A 24,211-nucleotide genomic window follows, 5' to 3' on the forward strand; every position below is an offset into this window, starting at 1 on the left:
ACTTATTATAGCAGTTGTTAGGGAAGGTCTTAACTTTGGCTGGGTTTTTGACTCCTTCCGAATTTAATACCCTTTTAGCAGCCCCATTGGAATGACATTTTTGTGGTTGGGGTGCTATATTTGCATTTAGCGGCCCATATAGCCCCCATTGGACTTGCTCTTACCAATGGTTGCATGAAAGAATCCCATGGATTTAGGCCTTTTGTAACTGGGCGGGTCCACAAACAAATTCAACCCGGTTTAGAACTTACGATACATCGGGTTAGTTTGTACCCGAATCGAAACCTGAAATGTTGTCAGTTTAATGTACGTACGTTATTTCCGGAAAAAGGAAAAAAAACAACAAAAAAAAACAGAAGAATCTAAAATAACTCCAAACACCAAAACCTCTTACATCCATTCAACGTCACAGGTTATTAATATTTTTCTTGCTTTATTAAAATTTGAACGTTAACTTGTATTATTTGCATTGGTAGATTAAAAACTTGACGACAAAGAAACTAACTTTTGCTTTTTGTGGTTAGATATTGAACTTAATGTCGGCATTGTGAAAGATTGTACTTAAGCTAGGATCATGATTTTTTTTTCCTACCTTTTTTTAAGTTGAGAGTGGAAGCTCAAACGTTTGAACATTATAAGTTCTTCTATAGGTTGTTTGCCTTTCTCACAAACATCTAAAGTTTACTGTCCTGCCTTGTGCATTGTGGTTTGGGGTAACTTAAAATTGATACACTAAGATCGATGTCTGACTCTGTATGCTGACTAATACAGTGTCAAAACGAATAAAAATTTGTACGTTGTTTATATGTTGAAAGCCATCCTGTTAAATTTCATGTTGAGTACCACTTCTGGAATCTGACAAGTCCCATGCACTGAATGTCGCATACCGAGCTTACATTATGATGGTGTGTTTCTATATTCACCTTGTTATAATTAGTTGCATAATTCTTCATATTGTGTGTGCAGGTTTTGTTCTTGCGATTAAATAAGGAGATCATGAGTAATATAGAACTCATGGGAAATGAAAAGCCTGGAGTCCCAAACTTTCTACGAATACCTTCTACTCCCCAAACTACCATGCCCCTTGCATCCTCTGTCCCTGCGGTTGGTGAGGAATCCTTTATTTATAAAGCTGCTTCACCAACTATATTTAATGGTCCTTATGTGCCTCCTCCACAGCCATCTTTTACTTATAATGATGTAGGCCTGTATCAGCAGTTCTCAGACCCAGAATTACCTAGATCAGCTGGTTTACCTTTTGCAGGATCCCCAGTGTCAACTGCAACTGTTCTACCTTCTTCAGGTCAACAACCTCCGCCACCATTTGTTTCCTACCCTCTGCGTCCATCTGCTTTCTATCCACAGCCCCCTATTCCTTCTGTACCAATGGGATTTCAACCTCAAAATGTAAACCTTATGCCATCATCGATGAATGTACCCTACATGGAAGCTGATACAGTTACTCAATATCCACCACTGCAAACTCCAACTTTTCTTGCTCACCAAAGAGGTTATGCACCGCCTATGCCCTTCTCAGCTCCCATGGGCCTGAGTTCTAGGGAACAATTGCAGCATCCTAGTGGACCGCCTTTAGGTCCCCTTCAAGGATTAGTTGAGGATTTTGAGTCACTATCTATTGGGTCCGTTCCAGGATCCATGGATCCTGGAGTTGACCACAAAGTATTGCCAAGGCCATTGGATGGTGACGTGGAGCCAAAATCCTCTGGTGAGATGTACCCCTTGAACTGTCATTCTAGATTTCTTCGGCTTACAACCAGTGCAATTCCAAATTCCAAATCATTGTTTTCTAGGTGGCATTTGCCTCTTGGAGCTATCATTCATCCTCTTGCGGAAACTCCTGATGGGGTGTGTTACACTATGAACCCAAATAGGCTAATGATCCTGTAATCGGTTACTCTCCCTATTTGTTTAACTGTTCATCTAACTCCTTTTTCCTGTGAAATTCTTTGTTTCTTACGTTTAGGAGGAAGTGCCTGTAGTTAATTTTGGATCCATGGGCATTATTAGATGCAAAGGATGCCGCACCTACGTGAATCCCTATGTGACATTTGTAGATGCAGGAAGAAAGTGGCGCTGCAACTTATGCGATTTCGTTAATGAAGGTATACCGACCTCTCTTGTACAATATTATCATTTCCATCACGTAGCTTTGGCTCCATCTTTTCATATGGTGTTAGTAGTTTTTATAAACATGTTTGGTACTGGTGCTTGAGGCATTATGTTCTAATATAACTTCATCATAGTCCTAATAGTCCAAAATCTACATTTAAGGATATATATAGTCATTTGAGACCCCTGACACAAATATCTGGAAGAGTTATTCTAAACTTTATGAAATTACTTGGTGATTGTCCATATTTCCTTTTCCTCTCACTGGGAGGTTGGTAATATGGGTTGGGGCCTCCAAAAGAGTGGCCCAACCACACTTCATTAACACTTTATAGTAATTAATTTGAGTCAGCTAGCCGACCTTTGTGTTTGTTGCTGCAGTATGCAAGTGCTAATCAATTTGAACTTCCTTGTTCAGTTCCTGGAGAATATTTTTCCCACTTAGATGCAAACTGTAGAAGAATTGATTGGAATCAACGTCCGGAACTTTCAAAGGGTAGTGTAGACTTTGTTGCTCCAGCTGAGTATATGGTGCGCCAGCAAATGCCACCGCTATATTTCTTCCTCATTGATGTATCGATAACTGCAGTCAGAAGTGGTATGATTGAGGTAAATGCTCTGCTCAAATGAATTATAACAAGTTTGTAGTTCAGAGTTCTCATTCTATACCTTTGTACATTTGCTTTCGTTCTGACTTCTGAGTGTAGCCAATACTAATTATTTGTTAGATGAGAAAATATTCAAATCAACTGAAGAATAGTCGTATCGTTGCTTGGTATGTTTTTATCATATCACATCCTTTGCCGATAACTACCATTAGAATGAAAGTTAAATGAGTTTGAGATAAACCAAAAAAATTGTTCCATTTATGTCCTGATTTTTGTGTAAAAAAGGATTCTGTTAAATTTGGCTGGTTGCACTCTGTAAGGTCTCTTTGTGAAGTTAATGACTTATGCATATAAACTGGATGCTTGGATAGAGTGGGTGATGTTAGGTAGTATGTATTTGTTCATGGGGTCCTGATTAGTCTATCGAAAGATTGTATTTATCTATTACTGTGTTTATATTATATTTGTTCAGTTAGCATTTGTTTTGTAGTGGTGCTCTTGAGCTTATCTTCTTGTTGATCATCATTTTGCAGATTGTGGCAATGACCATTAGGTCCTGTTTGGATCAGCTGCCGGGATCTCCAAGAACACAGATTGGATTTTTGACTTTTGACAGCACATTACATTTTTATAATATGAAGGCAAGATATTTACATATTGACTGTTCTTATGGAAGCACTACTATATATTGTTCCCTGTTTCACTTGGGTCAACCGTTGCTTCAACCAGGATGAGAACATGTTCTCCAGTGTAGCAATTTAATGATGTCTTATTTTTCCTGTACCAGTCATCCTTAACACAGCCTCAAATGATGGTGGTATCAGACTTGGATGATGTTTTTTTACCCTCGCCAGATGATCTCCTCGTCAACCTGTCTGAATCAAGAAGAACGGTTGAAGTGTTCCTTGATAGTTTGCCTTCCATGTTCCAGAAAAATGTGAATATGGAGTCGGCTTTAGGTCCAGCTCTTAAAGCGGCATTCGTGGTCGTGGTACGTTGCCTTCTCTAAGAACAATTGTCTTATTTGCTGTCTTATGATCTTTTTTGCCCTTTATAAATGTGACAGGTACCAGTTTATTTAGTGACTTTCAAAAGCAGTGTTTTGATTGTTTAACTCTCTATCTGGTTTTCTTTTTATTCAGTATGCTAATCTGGAGTGTTCTCTGATAACAGAGAAAACTTGGAGGAAAATTATTGATCTTTCAGTCAACCCTACCTTCTCTTGGTATTGGACGGCTACGATTACGTGGAGATGATCCTCGTGTTTATGGGACAGATAAAGAGCACACATTAAGAATACCGGAAGATCCCTTTTACAAGCAAATGGCTGCGAATTTCAACAAGTTCCAAATTGGTGTTAATGTATATGCCTTCAGTGACAAGTACAACGATATAGCTTCCCTAGGTATGTTTGTGCTGTAGATTATTGTTATTATCACCATTATTAGTATAATTATTGCTGTTGTAATTTGAGTTATTAGTACTGTTATTGTTAGTTTTATTTGTGATTATTATTGTTATTATTTGTTGACATTTATCATCCCAATCTCGAGTTTCTAAAATGATGCTTTAAAATAAATCATGGGGCCGCTCCACTCATTACCAATTAGTTTTGAGTTGGATGCTTAAATTTAATAAGGTGTCAGAGCAGGCAATTTCTCTGGCCTAAAGGGCTCATGTACTCCACGTCACCCATGTAAAGAAATTGTTCAAACTTTTGGCTTAAGGTGCACCACATGTGAGAGTGCGTTTTGAAATTTATAATCCCATATCGGGTATCTAAGGCCATGAATTAAATTAAATCCTGGGGATGCTCCACTCATCACCAATTGGATTTGAGTTGGATGCCCAAATTTAATATAATTATTAATATTGTCTTTATTATTGAGTTTCACAATTTTAATATATTTTTCCTTTTTAGGCACTCTAGTAAAATATACTGGTGGTCAGGTGTACTATTATCCGAGCTTTGACAGTAACATTCATGGAGAGAAGTTGAAATATGAGTTAGCTAGGGATCTGACAAGGGAAACTGCATGGGAAGCTGTAATGCGTATAAGATGTGGGAAAGGTAATAAATCAAGCTTTCCAGTTTGCAGAGAGTCTGCACTGTACTGTTTGATTAACATGAAAGTATTTGTTAATTCTAAATTTGTCTCAAGCATATCTTTTTTTTCTCCCCTTCAGGGGTGCGGTTTTCCACTTATCATGGGAACTTAATGTTAAGATCAATGGATTTACTGGCACTGCCTGCTGTAGACTGTGATAAAGCTTTTGGAGCTCAATTATCTATGGATGACACATTGCTGACTACTCGGACCGTATATATTCAAGTTGCTCTGCTGTATCCTTCATTCTTGGAATTTACAGTTGTATACATGAATTAATGTGGAAGCTCCTAATTGAGTGCTAGCTATACAAGATGCTTAGTTGTTTACTTTTCCAAAAAGAGAAAAAAAAATTACTAGTATTATTGCTTCATTTATTTTAATGTATTTATTAAGAAATGTAAGGATTTATTATGCATCTGAGTGAAAATAAATAACTACTAGTCAACAGCCCTTAGATTTCCTAACGGAAAGTCCAGACGTATGAGGAATAAATCTAATGTATGTTTATTGTTTAATTCCATGTTACATTACATTTTTTCAATTCATTATTATTTTTTTCAATTGGCATACATATTACCTCTTTTTATTTGTTTAACTTATTGGAGTATGAGTATATAAATATATTCATTTTATTTTATTTGTTTGGTTTTAAGAGGTCCTTTTTTTTCTCTTTTGTTTTTACAAGTCCATTCAACATGATTATTATAAGAAAAGAAGATAATATTGTTGTGATTCCTTAGCTAGAAAAAGATACACCTCATCTTGTGGTCAAAGGCGTGTCAGAGTCCATACAGCAGCAGCACCTGTAGTAACAGATCTTGGAGAGATGTACCGGCACGCTGATACTGGCGCAATTGTTACTTTACTCACCCGGCTTGGTAAGAATAGAAGGCATGACACTTTTCCATATATTTGAGACAGTTGACACTAATACACGCACCCACACAGAAACACAAAGTATTTTTGTGTCACCGTCTATATACTTGTAATCTATGTGATGCATGAGCATGGATTATTAATTAATTAGTAGTTTCTATTTTGTTTGGTTTCCTAATTCAATTAGGAATAGGAATTAGATGGTTTCCTATTTGGGATCCAATTAGATTTAGTAGTTGTTTTATTATATAAAGGAATCTAGGCCTTCATTGTTAGACTGGTTGTTATTGAATATTTATTCTAAGAGAATTGTTCTTCATGATTGAAGGTATAAACCGTAGTTTTAGGTGTTTGATTTATTAAATCTTATTGATGTTCATCTATTGTTGAAGCTTCCGCCAACAAAATACATCACTATGTTACATGGACACACCATTTTTCAAAAATAATCTGTGTCGGATACGTATCCATGTTGTATGTGATATACCTCAATTTTTTATTTTTTGCATATCAGACACTTCGTATCCGTGTCAATATAATGTAACTTAGCTTGTAACATGTGTTTGGTTAAATTTACTTTGTGTCATGTGATCTATACATCATTATGGTTTCCCACTAGTTACAATTAACTTTACAATATTTGCAGCAATTGAGAAATCTTTGTCCCATAAGCTGGAAGATGCTCGCGACTTGGTGCAATTGAGGATTGTGAAAGCCCTCAGGGAATATCGGAATCTTTATTCTGTGCAGCATCGCCTAGGTAGCAGTTTGATATATCCGGAATCACTTAAGTTCTTGTTACTGTATGGTTTATCTCTATGTAAATCCGTACCACTTCGTGGAGGATATGCTGATTCTCACCTTGATGAGCGATTGGCTGCTGCTTATACGATGATGACCTTGCCTGTTACAAGGCTGTTGAAGCTTCTCTATCCTACCCTGATACGGGTGGACAAATATCTAACTAAGGTAGGGGAAAGCCTCCTACATGGACCATTTTGCATAATAGTTTCAATTTTGTGATTGTTTTGTAAATTTGCAATTATTTTTTCATGCATTATTTACCGTTGTTTTATGTTTGCAGGAACATGCTAATGTAGATGAATTGGGTAAAATCTTGAACAAGTTACCAGTAGCTGCAAAGAGCTTATATTCCACAGGTCTATATATTTATGATGATGGCCTTCGCTTGATAATTTGGTTTGGCAAAGATCTCTTTTCAAGCATATTTAGTAATTTACTTGGAGTAAACTCATCCGATTTCATTGATATATCCAAGGTACCTATTGTTATTCGACTGGCTTTATAACTTAAATTTCACAAATTGTAGACTAGCCAAACTTTAGTTCTTGTATTCTCTCAACAGATAGTTTAACATGATAAATGTAGCAAATCCATATGTTTTCATGGTGGTGCATTTACGCCTATAGTAACTCAACTAGCCTTCCTGGATCATTTACTAGCATTCTAGCATAATTATGAAGTCCCCTATATTGGCCTACCTGCCAAGCACAGCCAAATTGGATCCTGGTGTTTTTCATTTTCCCAAAGTCCGCATATTTATCTTAGAATCTGTCATTTTCTTAGTTAAGTTATTTGGTGATCCATGCTAACCTCTTCTTTCCTCCGTTTGGTGTGTATAATTAGAAAATTATGACAATTTGATGGTGAGGAGATGAATCATTCCCTTTTAAGTTGTCATTTCTCTTGGCGGGTCTGGTGTACTCTTATTCTGGGACTAGGGAACTTTGTATTTCTTCAGATTCAGTGAGAGAGTTGCATGGTACATGAGATTTCAGTGACAAAAGGGAAACCATGTTTGGAGTATGATACCTTATATCTTGTGGCACTTATGGATGGAAAGGAATAGGAAAATTTGGATGGTGGGATGGCACCACTGGAAGAAGTAATCGCTTTAGCTAAACGACTTATTGTTTTGGTTTAATGTGCATGAGGAAACACAAGTGATATACCTTTTGACCATGTTGTGTGTAGGAACACATTATGTGCTGATGGAGTTTCTCCGGGGTGGGGGGTGTGTGTTTTGACCATATTGTGTGTAGGAACACGTTATGTGCTGATGGAGTTTCTCCTGGGGTAAATTGGGCATCTAAGCATTCTATTGAGATTTGTGTATTGGTGAAAATGTTAACAGAATGGGGTGTGAATGGTAAACAACAATGTAACACGGACCAAGGAATGATTGAGGCGCATGGAAAAGAGAGGAGGCGCCATTACTTTTATCCGTGAGTCAGGTTTGGCAAGAACTTTTCCATTTTTGTTTAGTTTCCCTCCTACCATACCTTATCCACCTGAAAGTACTTTTACTTACATGGTTACGAATTTCACCTGGGGGGGTATGGTTTTGAGGTTGAACCTCAAGACTTGTTGTGTTGAGATGGATGAGTCGTTTTTCTATAGACTATCAGCTTAATACAGCTAGGAATACCGAGTACCTTGGGTCTGGTCAGCCATGCGATATAAGACAGTGAAGTTGCAAGTATTTCATAGTTTTCTTCATGCCAAAAATAAAACAAAAGTAGTGAAAACGGGTCCTTCTTTATGCCATGTTTTATTTAATACTTTAATATCCTAGAAACATGGCGAGAGTTTGCCCATAAAGTTGGTTGAAAAAGTCAAGTGACAACTGGGTTGTCGTGCAACACATGAGTTGTTGCTCTGCATCCGCAAACTCAGCAGCAAATTTGTTACCAAGAATGCTACCAAGTTGGTATTCACTTAGAGATGCGTTTTTTGGGTTTTTCCGGCAAATAGGTGGTTTGCTACCATGTTGGGATTCACCTAGAGATGCTTAAATGCGCCAAAAAGTAGTTCTGCACTATGTTTCTCAAATTGGGAAATGAGATAATTTTTTTTTGCATCCACTAACTATACCACTCAAAGAATGTGTTTGGAACATTTAGTTGGGAGCACTTGGTTGTTAACGGTCTATTGCTTCCATGCCACAATTTGTCTATTTCTGCATTTTTCGCTGTGGTGTACTATTGCTTTTGTTTTTCTCCATTTCCCTTATTTTTTTTCAGATATATGTGATACCCTTTAATGCTGTTCCTTCTTTGACATGGTTCAGTTGAATCTTTCTGTGCGTGACAACGAGGTATCAAGAAAGTTGATGAAAGTTCTGGAGAGAGTCAGGGACAGTGACCGCTCTTGTTATCAGCTGTGTCATCTTGTGAGACAAGGTGACCAGCCAAGAGAAATTTCATTGCTACTAGGAAACCTTGTCGAGGATAAGATTGAGGGTACTAGTGACTATATTGATTGGATGTTGCAAAGCTATCGGCTAGTCCAGCAAAGTGCATAACATTGAGGTAATAATGACTTGTCTTTATAGTTGACACTTCTGAGGAAAACTTTAAAGCATTTGATAGACACGTTTCAAAATTATGTAATCTACTAATCTTAAAGCCACAATTAAGAATGTTATGGTTTTGACTTAACTTTCTACCTTATAGAAGTTGCCAAGTTGGTATATTGGTGTCGTGGTAACACGTGCATTTATGCCCAACAAGTTGCACGAGTGGGTTTATGTACCCCGAGGATGCGTGTTTCTGTAACAATTCATAACTAGAGGGCCTGTAAGCAATTATTCTGTGCCTGTTAAATAAACTGTCGTCCTATGGGCAGACATAATTTGTATTAGAATGTTTTCATTGTTGATAGAGGAATATAACAATGAATCTTAATAAAGGGGGCTAAAGGCGATTGGGTGCATGAGTACCAAGACATCCAAATAATTTATTGAAAAAATTAGTACAGCAATAGATATTGCAGATACGCAGTATATATCAAAATCTTGAGAACCTGTCTGCTGATTATGACATATATCATCTGAGTTTATTTTATTTTTCGTATTTTGCCTTGACAATGATATTTCTGCTGATTTTTCATGATATATCAGCGAGATACATCGGAAATTCAGAGGTCCAGTGTGTCAGACTATATGAAAACTTTGGGCTTGATACGAACTATGTTGACAGCCCTTAGCATACTCATCCTTTGCCATCCACCTATTGCTTTCTTAGAAAGACAGTAAGGCAAGCTATGCATCTGAAGTCTAAGCTGTTGATATAGGTTTTCGGAGTAAATCGGTCAATGAGCGATATGCAATTAATCAATCGGTTAATTGGCGATTTAATCGGATATATTTATTTGGCCCTTTCAAAACATATAATGGTATAATCATACCAAAAATTTCCAAATGATTATCCGAAATGCAACAAATAATATCAAATTCTCATGATCACATCCAACCAACTCAATCTTGGAGTACTATGGAGATTTCAAGCACAACAAATATGTTAAAGATTAAAAGGAATAAGGGGGAGAGAGAGAGAGAGAGAAGAGAGAACATATATTGGAGAACCTGTACAAGAATTACTACATTTAACCTTCACTATTGAGGAGAAAATGAGAAAACTCTTAGCTTTGTGTGTTGGTTACGTTTATCATATATTTCGGTTTAAGAGTCCAATTGTTAATTTTACGTATTTTTTTTGGGGTGGGGGACCTACATTTTCAGTGATTTTTTTTTTCTCGGTTAGATGAGAAATTGGTCATCTCGGTCAGTTAGGATAAATCGGGTTAGTGAGAAAAAAATGAGAAATTGTTTAAAAAAAAACTACAACTAATCGCTTAACAAGTGATATGCAATTAATTTGCCAATTAATCGCAATATTGATAGCTTAGATTCTGAAGTACATTCGACATTATGTCACCATAGAATGTAATTGAAGCAAAGGGTCTTGAGAGCCCTCTGGAGATCTAAATCCTCATAGCCCATTCAAAAAGAATTTTGTTGATCAGACGTGTTCTACTCTCATGATCAAAGAGCCTTCTGTTTCACATCTTCCCCGACGCCCTCACCCTAGGTACTCACTCTTGGAAAGCAGGTGAATAGTAGCACTTTTGCCTAACATTTAGGTAATTCTACGTCAAGAGGCCCCTGGTTTTTGTCAGGAAAGAAAGATCTCCCAAGTGATATCTGGAACCAAAGTAAAGGGACAAGGAGGTGATTATTGTCTTCCTCCTAAGAAATAGAGCTAGATTATAAACAGTAGACTTGAGTTGAAATATCCAATAACGGATGGGTCTGTACTTATCTGGTCAAGTAACTTGGGATCAACTTTATATGCGCTTTCAACCATTTAAACTTGAAAAGACTATAGTCTGCATTTCTTTGTCTTGCCATTTTCCATGACATATGCCGCTATATTCTTCTTAGATTTGTTTGAGAGAGATTACTTACATCTGTTATTGAAATTACATGTTAGCTCTTGCACCTGCTAGATTCATCATGATACCTACTTGATTTGTTCAACTCTCATTGTTTATATTGGGGTATTTGTAGAGTGTCTCTTGCAGTGTCTTTAATATTTTAATAGGAATTTAACTTTGTTTAGAATGTAGAAGAGGTTAAGAACTTAAGATGTTGGTTGTGAGGAGCTTCAATGAATTCTGTAAAGGGTTTTACAAATCTCAAGGTTTAGCACTGACGGATTCATCATTTAAATTATGACATTTTTCACCCCTTACTATGGTTTTATACTTTTAACAAGACTAGAGTGATGTTGGCATTAAACTCATTATCTATTTCCGCGCGCACTCTGGAAGGGGAGATTTCTGGTTGGTGGGTACCAATGGAGTTCTTGTGCCATTATATTCCTAAAAGGCATATGCTTACTGAGTTTTAATGCTTCTATCTGTTCACTTTCCTTTGCTGTAAAGTCCTGTTGGAGGAGGCGGTAGCTTAATGCGATGAGGATGATTTACTTTTTCCTTAGGAAAGCATCATCCTCATGATGTGTAGGAAGAGCAATCTAATGGAATATCTTTGGACATTGTTTAGTCCTACATGGGATATGTTAAGCCACGCATAAAATATATAAGTCTTGGGACCTCTCCACTTATCACCAATTGGTTTTAAGTTGGATGCCCATTTCTAATAGACATATTGCCAAACATTTTTCTGTCGAGGAAAGCTTGGACGAAGCTTGTGTGTCCGGTTCCTTTTACCGTAAACAAGTATACATTGTTGCCCAGTTGTGGTGCAAATGCAGGACTTGCTGCTTATTGCTGAAGACGTTTAACGATATTATGTCATGGATCTTTCCATCGTACGAAGTTTAATGGAATAAAAGCATTAGAAGTATGACTTTGAACTTAAAGTGCTTTACGTCCATTCAAAGACCAAGGAGGATTCATGCAATCATGACAAGCTTGTTCATTTTGGAGCCAAAGCCCAATATGAAGAACATGAAACCCAATTTTATTTAAAGATTGCCATAAGCTCTAGAGAAGGAGCTTGAAGTATAGATTGTTTATTTGGTATAGTTGCCTGTTTAAGGAAGATATCAGTAGTACAAAAAAATGATGGTTTTGATGATTATGGAATCGAATGTGGTGAACAATAACGTTGAATCTTTGTTCTCTATGGTTGTTATTGATTTGATTACCATTTGCGAGAATGTTTGGAGTCGTATAGTAGAGGAGGAAGACGTGTTCAGATTGTAGGGAAGGGCATATCGAACTGCGGATCACTTTCGGCAAGATGACCATGATGAAGGTTGTTTTGCATGTTCCTGATATTTAGGACGAAGTTTCATCTTTTTCTCTTTTTGGTGTACACCTTGAGATAATATTTGAGTAGTGTAAAAATTTTATTCTCCAAGATTGCTATTTCTTTTACTGGAAGTAGTTATCTAGCTCTGTTTAAAGTTTTTAATTTTCTATCAACTCTACAATTTTTGTCAAACAAGTCCTTTGTTGATTTATCCTAATATATTACTATAGTATGGTTTAATGTGCTAGTTATCATGCTTTCTATTATCTTACTGTTATTGACAGTCTCTTTAAACATGTAGTAGAACGGGTTTGTTTATTTAATTCTTTTTATTTTTTAATTTTTCAAAATATTTCTTTCTTCCCTGTTTCTCAAACTGTTTACTATGTTTGCACTGACAGTCTCATATTAAAGTAATTAGTTGTTTTGTTTGCACCATTCAGTGCTTTCATCCTTGTATTTTACCTTTCAAAGTTTTTTTTTTCGTTTTGATTGGCAAGCCTGTTTTAAATGAGATCAGTAACTCTTTGATGCTGGCAGGGTTCGACCCCCAGACCTCTGGTATCATCACCCAAAGGTTTTACTGACTTTGCTAGTCGGCACCTGCACCTTTCAAAGTTCAAACTGACAAAGCTTGCTATCCAGTGATAATTTTGGTAGTAAGCAAAAAAGGTTATGGTTTCTAGCAAGTTCTTAGCTTGTAACACCACTTGCACAACTCCCACCCTCCTTATTGATTAATTAATCTCAGTTTTAAACAATAGTTAGGAGATCAGTCAAATTCTACCAGTTATGCTATGTGCCAATTTATCAGGAACAACTTTTTCCTGGAATTTGGTTTTTGAAATTCTTCTGAAAGCTTGGGTCTTAAACATAAAGAAAAATTGAACGCTGAACATTGTAACCAATGTATGATATGTTCTTTCGTTTATATATTTTATTCCCCCCCCCCCTTTTTTTTACTTACGTGCATATAGTCTTGCTCTGACACAGGTTTGCTGCAACTGAGAGTTTGGAGCCTTCACTTTTTACTCTAGATTGAGATTGAGAGGATGTCGTGGTGAAGACTTGGAAGTGCATTGGAGATTACATAAAATTCCAGAGGTTATCTGAGCGGGTGGAGGTGGTGCTTAACATTACTACCCATTGGGTCTTCCGAGTCCCTAAGGAATATCGAAGGGTTGGATCAGTGGATACCAGGAAAAAGACATTCAACATTCATTCAGCATTTCAGCTGTTCTATCACGTACATGATAATTATTCCCAACAGATTGGTTATCAATAGATTCATACACTAATGACCAAATGATGGGGAGCTACATAAGAGATATTGTTGAAAAGAAAGTTGGGAAATATTCTGTGCAGACGTTATGAAGTGACGGAAGGTTTCTTCCATGTGGTTGATTGTCATTTGAGTATGTAGCTACTCAAATGACCGTAAAATACCAAGTGCGGCATAGACATAAGCTGTTTTGCAGCCTCAGTTGCATAAAATCTTTTTGCCATCAATTTTGCAGCTATATCACACATAAGCTGTTTGCTTGATGAAGTATAGCTTCGGGGGTTCTGAGAAGGGATATGTGTTAGATAAGTTACATTTCGTTTTTCCCGTCTTATTCGTTGAAGGATGAAGTAAATGCATCCTTGTAACATTATTTACAATTTTTTCAATTAGAACTCACTCAGTTGCTTCAGAACGCAAGCGTTTACATTCACAATAAGAAAGGTTGATCAGCTAGGGTAAGCCCAAAAGCGGAAAAGAAGAAGTTATCTTCTTCAGATTAAAAGACGGCATACTCCTAAGTCCTAACTGGGACCAAATCCAATGAAAGTCGGAATGGAATCCAAATAATCCCTTCGAGGGTTTGTTTTAAGGCTAAATCTACCCTGCGCAGGTCGTATGGTGTGCTGGCAAATCTGGGCCACTCATACCACGGGGTGCGTGTGTATTGGACGGCAGAAGTACTGATCCAAAGGTCTATATCCTCTGCGCACCATACATCTCGCGCACTGAAGAAGTGCTCTTGTTTTAAACACTTTTTGCTTTTTCTTACATTTTTTATGCCAAACACAAGTGATCTGTAATATCTTCTTTTGAAGAGAGTAAGAAGCAGCTTTTAAGCAATCCCAAATAGGCCCTTCACTCGGTAAATTTGCCGTTCAAATCGAACAACATTTGTGGAATCAACAGCAGGGATGGATATAGATGGAATAGTTTGGTTCTACCACAGAACAGACAAATCTGTGCACATATTTGTGTTCTTCCAAATGTAGTTGCATTTGCATGAAAAACTTGTCTCTCCATAGAGATGGTTTGGATGTAGAAAACAGATGTTTTTTCGTGTTAATAGGTGTTTCACGTTGTTCAAAATCAGTAGTGGCGTTTTAGCTCAATTTCTCACGGAGCATTTTACCAGCAAATAAGCATTGGAACGTCAAAATTTTGTTTTTTTAGTTCTTTCAGCAAATCAAGCCATAAGTAGAATTGAGGGCTGTAGTGATGTCTTAGGATAAGAGGGTAAGATGTCAAAAAGCAATTGAATTCTCAATTTCCAACCTGAGGATAAACTAAATAAGAAATCGACAGCCTTTTACACTTCTAATTAACTGGAAAAGAACATGGGAATATGGGATTGGCGATTTGGTGAGGCTATATGAGTGTCAAGATCAACGTTGCAAAAATCATCTCTCAAATAGCCAGCACAGGCGAGAGCTAACAGTTCTTTTGTTTCGATTTTCAAAGGTGATGCAGAAATAACGAATCTTTCAGTGGAATTTCTAATGTGAGAATTGGAATTATTCCAAATATCAGCAAGGCACATGTACATTATAGGTCAAATGGGCAGGCAAAAAGATCAAAATGATTATTATCTGAACTTCTTTAAACTGGTGTAATCGATCTTTAGTAGGTGCACTACTTATAAACCCACCAACATAACACTAGGCAGGCTCCATATGAATATGAAGCAGGCATTGAGAGACTAAGAAAAGGGTTCTTATAACAAACACCCAAAGTCTTAGCTCCAAATGAGATAGTTATGAAACTGAAGACTTTTCCATTATAAATTCATCAAACTGATACACATTTTTTTTGAATGTTACAACATAACCGCACGTACATATATAAGCAATGGAGAATGTGAATATGATGTTGGATATCATATTTTCACACCAACTCCGGTAAAAAATGGAAAAGAATACCGTGGTCCAATCAGTAGCATTGCAGGAGCATGGGAAGGTAACTCCCCAGTTAAAGGATTGTACATGAACACAAGTTCTGCTTTGGCTTCTCATCTTGATTCTTGTCTGTGCAGCCAAAACAAAGACAATCAAAGTTACAACTACTCTGGTGAATCAGTTCCGAGTTCTGCAATTCAGAACAGAATATAGGTGCTAGAGCAACTACTAGATATATAATGATTTACGGCTTTTGAGTAATTTTACTGTGTTCTAACGCTATATAGCAAAGCAATCAATAGGAATAGATAACACCTCATAATGTACAAATGAAAATCATTCACATATATAAATACGCGCAACAAGTGGTTAAACAGAACATTATTTGTTATCCAAAAGTCCTACATTAGATATTATTGGCTTATTACTTATAACCATTCTTCAAATATCAAACTACTTCAAGTCTTACGAAAATTTGTTGGGATTTAATTCAATTCCACTAAATACATTCTCTTGGCAGAGAAGGACCGTGCCTGAATCCGGTTCAACAAGTTTTCTCATACGTAATAGGATTGGTTCCGGTTTTACCTATACCAAACCAATCCACTGGCAGCCCTACCTGTCCGTCTTCTCCACGCTGTTGTGTAACTGAGTTTTGTTTTATCGAATATCATCATAAACAAAAACTACATCCTTGTGCCAAACAATTCCCAAAATCCAACAGCAGAACTCACGGCTGGAAAAAGCACCAACTAAAGTATTTCATTTCCCAAAGTATTCCTCAGATAACTAACACTACCAAGCTCCTTCTCTTGCAGGCAATATGATATTTGTGTTTGTCCCGAGACCATGAAGTTCCAAGATACAAATGTGGGTATTATTTGGAAGATAAAAAGGAAAACGCCAGCCACGTGACAACCATCCAGAGGTTGGATTATAGACTTGTCCATCTAAACCAAACTGTTAGGGTTTGGATTAGGCACCTGTCCTGCAAAACTCGAGATTGGAAACACATAAAACATTCGATACCGAAGAAACCTGACAGCTAACTAAAGACAAGACTTAAACACGCAGGCAGAGACTTTGGAGGCTTTCATTGGGATTGGGACCAAGACTGAATAACACCACCATTTTCTTGAGAAGTGTCTACAAACATTTTATGAATCTTTTCAAAAAGGTAGGAGCTTTCCTTCCTAACTAGTCAGTCAACTTTAACACTTAATGCTCTTTGGGCATTAAAACCTAGCCTTAAACAATGACTAGAATCAACTCTTAATATATAAACCTCGAGTCCCAACCTTCAAGCTGGAAAATAGGGCACTGTAGCTTGGGTTTAAAGTTTAGAGAAAAGCCAGATTAAGCCAAGATGATGAAGCCCAAGCGAATGACACCATACTAAAGCTTGTCCCACCCCTTTTCGTTCTTACAACCATACACCACACCGACCAGACTTTTCCACCATGATAGGAATGAAGCCCTGTTCTTCAATCCATCAGCCAAGCAAGTATGGATAAACTATTGTCTAAATCTCCTAAGACATCTAGTCAACGTCAAAATGGAAATCCTCTAACCAAATTACACCAACATCCACCAACTCATGCTCAACGTTAGTGACACCACAAATACGTGTTAGAACCAAACCTCAACTGGATTTATCAAAACTTCTTTGGAATCTGGATACTTGAATCCCACCGTTATTGTTTGGACCCAAACAAAAGAAAATGCCAGAATCCAAGTACGAAACAACAAAATTATATTTTGTAACATGAGTAAAACTCTACTTGAATGATTAGGTAAGCGACGCTTCATATATTTGAGGATTACAAGCTAAAGGTTTAGAATAGGGTGAGGCAGTGTATCAAAAGCTAAAGCAACGAAAAAAAAGGAAAAGAATATCAGAACCACTCGATCCTTCGATGCATTCATTCAAGCATATTCCTATATGTAATGTAAAATATAAAGGAATCCCTCACTCTGATTCTAAAGCTGAAACCAGAGAAAAAGAGCACGATTATGCTACCAGTTATGGTACCGAAATGAAATGGACAAAGCATCTTTTGACTCCATAGCTCTTGTTCCTCTGAAGGCACCACCAAAGAAACATAAATTAAGCAACCTCCAAAACGATATGCTCTCGAATGAAACTTTTAAGGATTTCCAAGTTAGAAGAGTTTGAGTAAATCTTAGACGAGGGTAAAAAAACAGGCATTCTAGAAGTGAGTAAAAATAAGAAATATACAGCATACAGACCCAACAACAGAACTACTCTGTGGAAAAGGTTGACTAAATCTACTGAGGAACATCTTGTTAAAATATGACTACAAGATTAGGTATACTTCGATCGGTACACTTGACAAAGCGGAGACACAAACTGTTTTGTGCCGTTAAAATTGTATGTGTTATTGAGATGATAAAATATTATTGAAGCAGGAAGAGTAAATGGGATTGTGAACTGATAGCCAGAAGCCTAAGATGTTCTTGTGAAGTACTAATGGAGATTAGCGAAGCATTAGCTCACAAACTATCTAAATAATCGATCTCTAACCGAGAATTGATGATAAAATCGTTCTTTAACCAAGAGCTGTCTTTAACCAAGAAAACAGCTAGAATAATATTAATAAACAAAAGCTGTCTTTTACAAACCCTAATTCGGCCTTATATAGGCGACCTAACCCTAAACACGACTCAAATAATGACCAGAATACCCTTTTGTGGTGTTCAAAAGGTTCACAATTTATTAAAATAAGATGACACACAACAAGGATAGCTTATAGGCGTGCGCCTATCCTATACTGCATCAAGTACTCTTTTCATTTAGGGGAAAACCGTTTCATTCTCAATATCAAACTATGGACATAATAATACTAACCACTTTCATAGTAATGGTTCCATCACCATTACAATCCTCTCATTTTTTTTTATCCAAAGAATACTAATCATTTTATCCACGATTGGTTCAGTTCTTTGTGCATTACATCATTGTACTCCAAAGTTTTACTAATGGAACCATTACAATTTGAAAAACAAGTCCACCGTCATTTTCATATTTCTCGATTTTAAACAAGGTTTTCAGTACAGCATTCATCCAATCGATTTATTTCTACAAAACCGATAATATATCTAATAACGTCATCATTGAGGGATGGTTTTTCAAAAAGGTTTTACTGGCAAAACTAAAAAAACAAAAAATAAACGATTAAGTGGGACTGAGTTAATGAACTTCTTCAGCCAACTTTCTTCTTCCAAATGTTATTGCAATTCGGATCAATTTCTAAACAAATTAAATCAAGACTTCGGCTCCTCGATAAGTAGTACAGATATATCATCTCTGTAACTATTGCCAAATTGATGCCATGTGTCCACTTTAACACCAACAAACTGGACATTATTTTTATTTTTTATTTTTGCAGAACACTTAAACCAAAATAGTGATTACTCGTAAATAGAGTCTGCTCTTCCTAATACCAAACTTGTTCTTCCTCTTGCTCCATTCAATACCCTTCATCTTCATCTTCCTCCACACCCTCATTGTTTTCTTTCTATCTATTTTCAATTTTTTCAAGCATCTTGATACACCTTCTGCAAAAACTCAACCCCGACCCAATATCCTACACAAAAATCTTTACCATGCTCTATTTTTTCTTCTTAAACTCATTATCTGCGCTATTTATACAACCACTTTCACTTGCTAATTATCAAACATAAATCTTAATCTTCAAAGATAAATTTTCCGGTGTCTATTCATTGATAAGATTACAAGCTAGTTCAGTTCCCTTATACAATTGAAAACTGTAGTTCTAAATTCATGTTATACCTCATTGATCAGGAACTCAGATTGCAACATAATTGATGCCACCACAGAGTCCTTGTATTATGGTTTTGATGCTACCTAATGCTACTTTTAGTGACATGGTTGGAGCATATAAATGTTGCCTGTATTGAAGTTTTAACTATAATGGACATGAACATGTACTATATGTGGGTTTCCTTTACTAATTCTGATGAATGAATGGGGTAGGAAACGGAGGCTAAGGTTTGGAGGAGGAAGAATAAGGGTTTAGTCGAAGAAGATGGAGGTAATTTTTTTCTTTTTGATATGCGGGGTTTTTAAAGTGAAAAAAGGGTAAAATTATTTAAAAATAACGCAAACTAATGGAGTTTAGTGGGTGTTAAAATGGACAAGTGGCATCACTTTGGCAGCAGTTACAGAGATGGTATCTCTGTACACGGTTATAGAGGAGCTGGACTCTGAAGTCAATACTCAATAGTATAAGTGATGGTGGAAAATCAACAGACCTGTCTTCTTCTTAGCTACAGGGGGTTGCACGACCACATGCATCGTAATAACCCCACCAGGAAAATCACCAAACGGTATTCTTGATTCAGAAAGTGTCTTGTTGTTTTCCAGTACTTTCCCAGCATATATTAGCTTCACATCATTTGCTGATTTAGGAATGACTGTCTTATCTGGCGAATGACAATATAATAAAATACATCAGAAATTCATCAAGTGATTGAAAACAACCCAAAACCAGCTCACAGGAACAAGAGAGATAATTCAGTAAACTAAATGTCTACAAACAACACTCAGTTGGTACATTCTTTTTTAACTGATCTATCACAAGTGAATGGAGCAAACACATTAAAAGCCTTGCCCCTTGTCCGTTACCATCTCTAGTTGACAAACAAACAGCTCAATTGATTTTTCACACGAAATTTGGCCACAACATCAATATTATTGATACTCAACCTCCCAGACTTGATATTTTTAATTCCTACATACGCAATCTAAAACCTCCATATAACAATATATAAATCCAGAGGCGGCTCCACTCAATGGTAATTCGGGATCAAATTTAATAACATCTAAGCAGTACGAATCGCGAATTAAACTTATATATACAAAATGGACTATACCTTGGGGCCATTCAGCAACGAGTCTTTCTTTGAGCGTTGCAATAGAAATAGACGAAGCATAACTCCGATGAGCAATATCCGTACCATCATATACACGGAATTTAAGCTCAACACTATCCTCTCCTTCCGCCATAATCGCACTACTTCTCATTCCTCAAAACTTACAAATTATTAAAATCCCAACACAACAACTCTCAATCCTTTCCTTGCCACCTAATCATCACATCAAAATTCTCAACAATCAGTAAGTAAATTGTCTAAAGTAAAAAAAAAAAAAAAAAAAAAAAGTGTATTCACCTCGTATTACATTTAGACACTGAACCCATCAACAATTATTACCTATAAAATCAATTCAGATCCGTGAAATTAATAAGTTTTGTAACACTTAAAAAATCAGATCTAAGTTTTACAAAGAGATCGTTAGTAGTACCTGATTTATTTTTTCAATGTGAAGAGAAGACTTGGGAGTGTTTGTTAATTTATTAAGAAGAAAAGAATAAGAAAGAGAGAAAGAAGGGATTTTATTTATTTATTTATCAAAGTATTAATATGCCGATGATAATATTATCAAGTTTGACTTTTGACTTTTGACTAGACTATTCTTTGATGGCGGATGGACACGTGGACCGTTTCTTGAATAATAATATTTTGAGTGTCAACATTGGAGTTAGGCGGCCGGTGTATCTGATTTAAGTTTGGTGGGTTGGGTACTTGGGTTTGGTTTTTGGTTAACTAGTTCAACATTGCATACAAGGGAGATGCCATTCCTACGTACAAGAGTACCGCGGATCACTCACATGCGACAACAATTTGAAGAGCTGACAATTATAGGACGGACTGGACAGCGCAGAGGTAGCTCTTACATTTTTAACACCTTCAATTGGTTGCTTCATCAAGGGCTCTAACAATTTCTTATGGAGTGGGTCATCTATGGAGAATAAGATACATCATGCAGGCAAACACAAAATAGCATTGAGCAAGAAGGAAGGAAGGGGTTTAGAGATCATAAACCTCAAACTATGGACTAAAGCCGCATACTTTGGCCATGTCTACAAGTTGGTTTCGAAAGAAAACTCTTTATAGACAAACTGGACATGGAAGAACCATATAAAAGATAAAATATTTATAGAAGATGAAATGCCCCACTGACTGCTCGTGGCCGTGGGTGTGGTGTAAGATTTTTGATACTAGAGCTACTGTTATACAGTACATCAAGTATAATATTACAAATGGTGAGAATACTTGGTCGAGTATGGTATGTATGACCCATGTTCTAATAGATTGCTCATTGATATGCCTAAAGCTCGCAATCATCTCCATGTCCCACTTAATGCCAGAGTCAGTTCTCTTATAGCATATATGGTGAGTGGAATGATACTGTTTCTAGATTACCTGATGGACAACTCAAGAAGTTGATGCAAGACAACTTATAAACAACTTCTTGTTAGAAGATTGTGTTATATATATCTAGACGTACTTCCTCACCTAGTGACACATTTACATCAAAATCTGCATATCATGCCCTAAAAATTCCAAGGGAAAAAGGCCATATGGTACAACCTTGTGTGGGAAAAGTATGTAATGATATGCCAAGGCATTCATTAACCACTTGGCAGCTATTTGCCAATAGCGCTTACCAACTCATGAGTCAGGACAGACTGATCCACAAGAATGTACTCTATAATTAATTCCTCATGTTGCCTATATATGTAATTAATAGGCCAATCAAGGAAAAATTCTCGACACCTCTTCTTTCAGTGTCAGTACAGCAAAGCGCGCAATCTGGGATCGAGTGAAGAACAAGTTGGGAATAAGATGAGCAACTCTAAACTCAACCAGTGAATGGCACCGGATCATCAGATCAGGGACGAAACCAACATGATTCAATGTCTGGAGGTGCGATAAGTGCCAAAAACCATATATATATCATTTATGCTTAATTGCGTATTTTTAGCGTAAAACCATACATTCTCTTTATTCCATGACATTATGCACATTTTTTTTGGTATAATGGATTATTTGCATATATGTGCATATCTTTTGGAAAAGTCCCATGCAAAAAATAATTAAGTTGTAATAATTTGGTTTGATATTTTTTGTAGGAAATAAATATGTTGATCAAAGCCTACACAAAACCCGAGCCCATAAACTAAAGATGATCGTTTAAAGAATCAATAAGTGAGAGCTCATGGAATATATTGTGTTAAGCTATCAAGAATGGAAGGACATGCTAGAGAATTAAGAATTATGGAAGAAAATCAAGAAAGAATAATTGCACCTACCGGCCACCATATATTCTTACCATTTTCACCACTTTAAATATCCCCATTTCCATTGATTATTTATTCCTTTGATTTCATTATATCAAATCATTCATTAATACCTTATATTCTTGCCACCATATATATTCCTTCATATCTTCCATATTTTTGTCAATCACTCCATTTATAATTCAAAACCGTATCATTCCATTTTATTTTTTATTTGATTACCAATTAATATTTCCTTTCTTCCTAATGCATTGATAATATCTCTTTCATATTCCATTTCATAAATTTTTTTATCTTATATTTTCTTTCCATATCCCAAATATTGTTTTCATTTTGTGTGAAGATATTATGTACCATGATCTTGTTTGTAGAAGATATAAATAGTGAAGAGAATTGGCATTGAAGGTATCCAGACTTGAGAGAGAAAAAAATCACACAAGCGCTAGTTCTATTCATTTTTGTTATAGAGAGAGAACTTGGAGCGTGTATTAATTTTTCTTGTTTCTCGATCAACAATCAATAGAATAATTCAAGTTTCAATTCAGTGGTGGTATTCATTTCAACTTTTTTTGTGCATTCAATCTAGATTCATGAAGGGGTGAAGTCATTCACCATTAGGGTGGAGATTTTACCCCATCATGAATCTAGAATGCACAAAAGGAGTTGAAATGAATGCCACCATTGAATTGAAACTTGAACTATTATATTATATTGATTGTTGATCGAGAAACATGAAAAAATTAATACTCTCTCTCTCTCTAACAAAAATGAATATAGAACTAGCTTATGTGATTTTTTTTTCTCAAGTCTGGATGACTTCAATGCCAATTCTCTTCACTATTTATAGCTTCCACAAACAAGACCTTGATGCATAATATCTTCACACAAAATGAAAACAATTTTTGGGATATGGAAAAAAAATATAAGAGAAAAGAATTTAGGAAATGGAATATGAAAAAGATATTATTAAGGCATGAGAAAGGAAGGAAATATTAATTGATAATGAAATAAAAGATAAAATGGAATGATGTGGGTTTGATTTAGGAATGGAGTGATTGGCAAGAATATGGGGGAATATATATGGTGACAAAAATATAAGGTATTAAGGAATGATTTAATATAATGAAATCAAGGAAATAAATAAGCAATGGAAATTGAGAAATTTAATGTGGTGAAAATGGTAAAAATATATGGTGGTTGGTATGTGCAATTATTCTTTCTTGATTTCCTTCCAAAATTCTCAATTCTATAATATTTCCTTCCATTCTTGATAGCACAATATATTCCACGAGCTCTCACTTGTTGATTCTTTAAATAATCATCTTTGGCTCATGGGCTCAGGCTTTGTTTAGGCTTTGATCAACATATTTATTTTCTACAAAAAATATTAAACCAAATTAATACAACTTATTTTTGCATGAGATTTTCCAAAAGATATGCACATATATGCAAATATATAATCCATTATAACAAAAAAAATGTGCATAATGCATGCCATAGAATAAATGGAATAAAGAGAATGTATGGTTTTACGTTAAA

General features: G+C 36.1%; 2 protein-coding genes across 4 annotated transcripts; one reads left to right on the top strand and one right to left on the bottom strand.

Annotated features, from left to right (window-relative positions):
• Nucleotides 1-334: 334 nt before the first annotated feature.
• LOC147517269 (protein transport protein SEC24 A-like) lies at nt 335-14,046 on the top strand. Its single transcript, XM_086589579.1, has 14 exons — nt 335-412; nt 967-1,866; nt 1,985-2,123; nt 2,549-2,739; nt 3,272-3,379; nt 3,526-3,729; nt 3,912-4,143; nt 4,660-4,809; nt 4,926-5,082; nt 5,600-5,727; nt 6,372-6,694; nt 6,810-7,004; nt 8,817-9,057; nt 13,302-14,046. The coding sequence occupies exons 2-13, from the start codon at nt 997-999 to the stop codon at nt 9,048-9,050; spliced, it is 2,931 nt and encodes a 976-aa protein (XP_086445705.1). The 5' UTR covers nt 335-412; nt 967-996; the 3' UTR covers nt 9,051-9,057; nt 13,302-14,046.
• A 1,295-nt stretch (nt 14,047-15,341) lies between these two features.
• On the bottom strand, nt 15,342-21,498 carry LOC147517270 (membrane-anchored ubiquitin-fold protein 3-like). Of its 3 annotated transcripts, none has more exons than XM_086589581.1 (6): nt 20,833-21,498; nt 20,700-20,741; nt 20,403-20,615; nt 19,782-19,952; nt 17,506-17,565; nt 15,342-15,614 (listed from the first exon to the last, which is right to left on the bottom strand). In XM_086589581.1, exons 3-6 carry the CDS (start codon nt 20,551-20,553, stop codon nt 15,559-15,561), a joined length of 438 nt encoding a protein of 145 aa, XP_086445707.1. In that variant the 5' UTR covers nt 20,554-20,615; nt 20,700-20,741; nt 20,833-21,498; the 3' UTR covers nt 15,342-15,558. The 3 variants fall into 3 exon arrangements, with proteins under 3 accessions (XP_086445707.1, XP_086445708.1, XP_086445706.1); XM_086589580.1 differs by lacking the exon at nt 15,342-15,614 and adding an exon at nt 16,304-16,473 and having other exon boundaries at nt 17,459-17,565; XM_086589582.1 differs by lacking the exon at nt 17,506-17,565.
• Between the last annotated feature and the right edge of the window lie 2,713 nt (nt 21,499-24,211).

The sequence above is a fragment of the Coptis chinensis genome, chromosome 2 (assembly GCF_015680905.1).
Source record: "Coptis chinensis isolate HL-2020 chromosome 2, ASM1568090v1, whole genome shotgun sequence".
Classification (NCBI taxonomy): Eukaryota; Viridiplantae; Streptophyta; class Magnoliopsida; order Ranunculales; family Ranunculaceae; genus Coptis; species Coptis chinensis.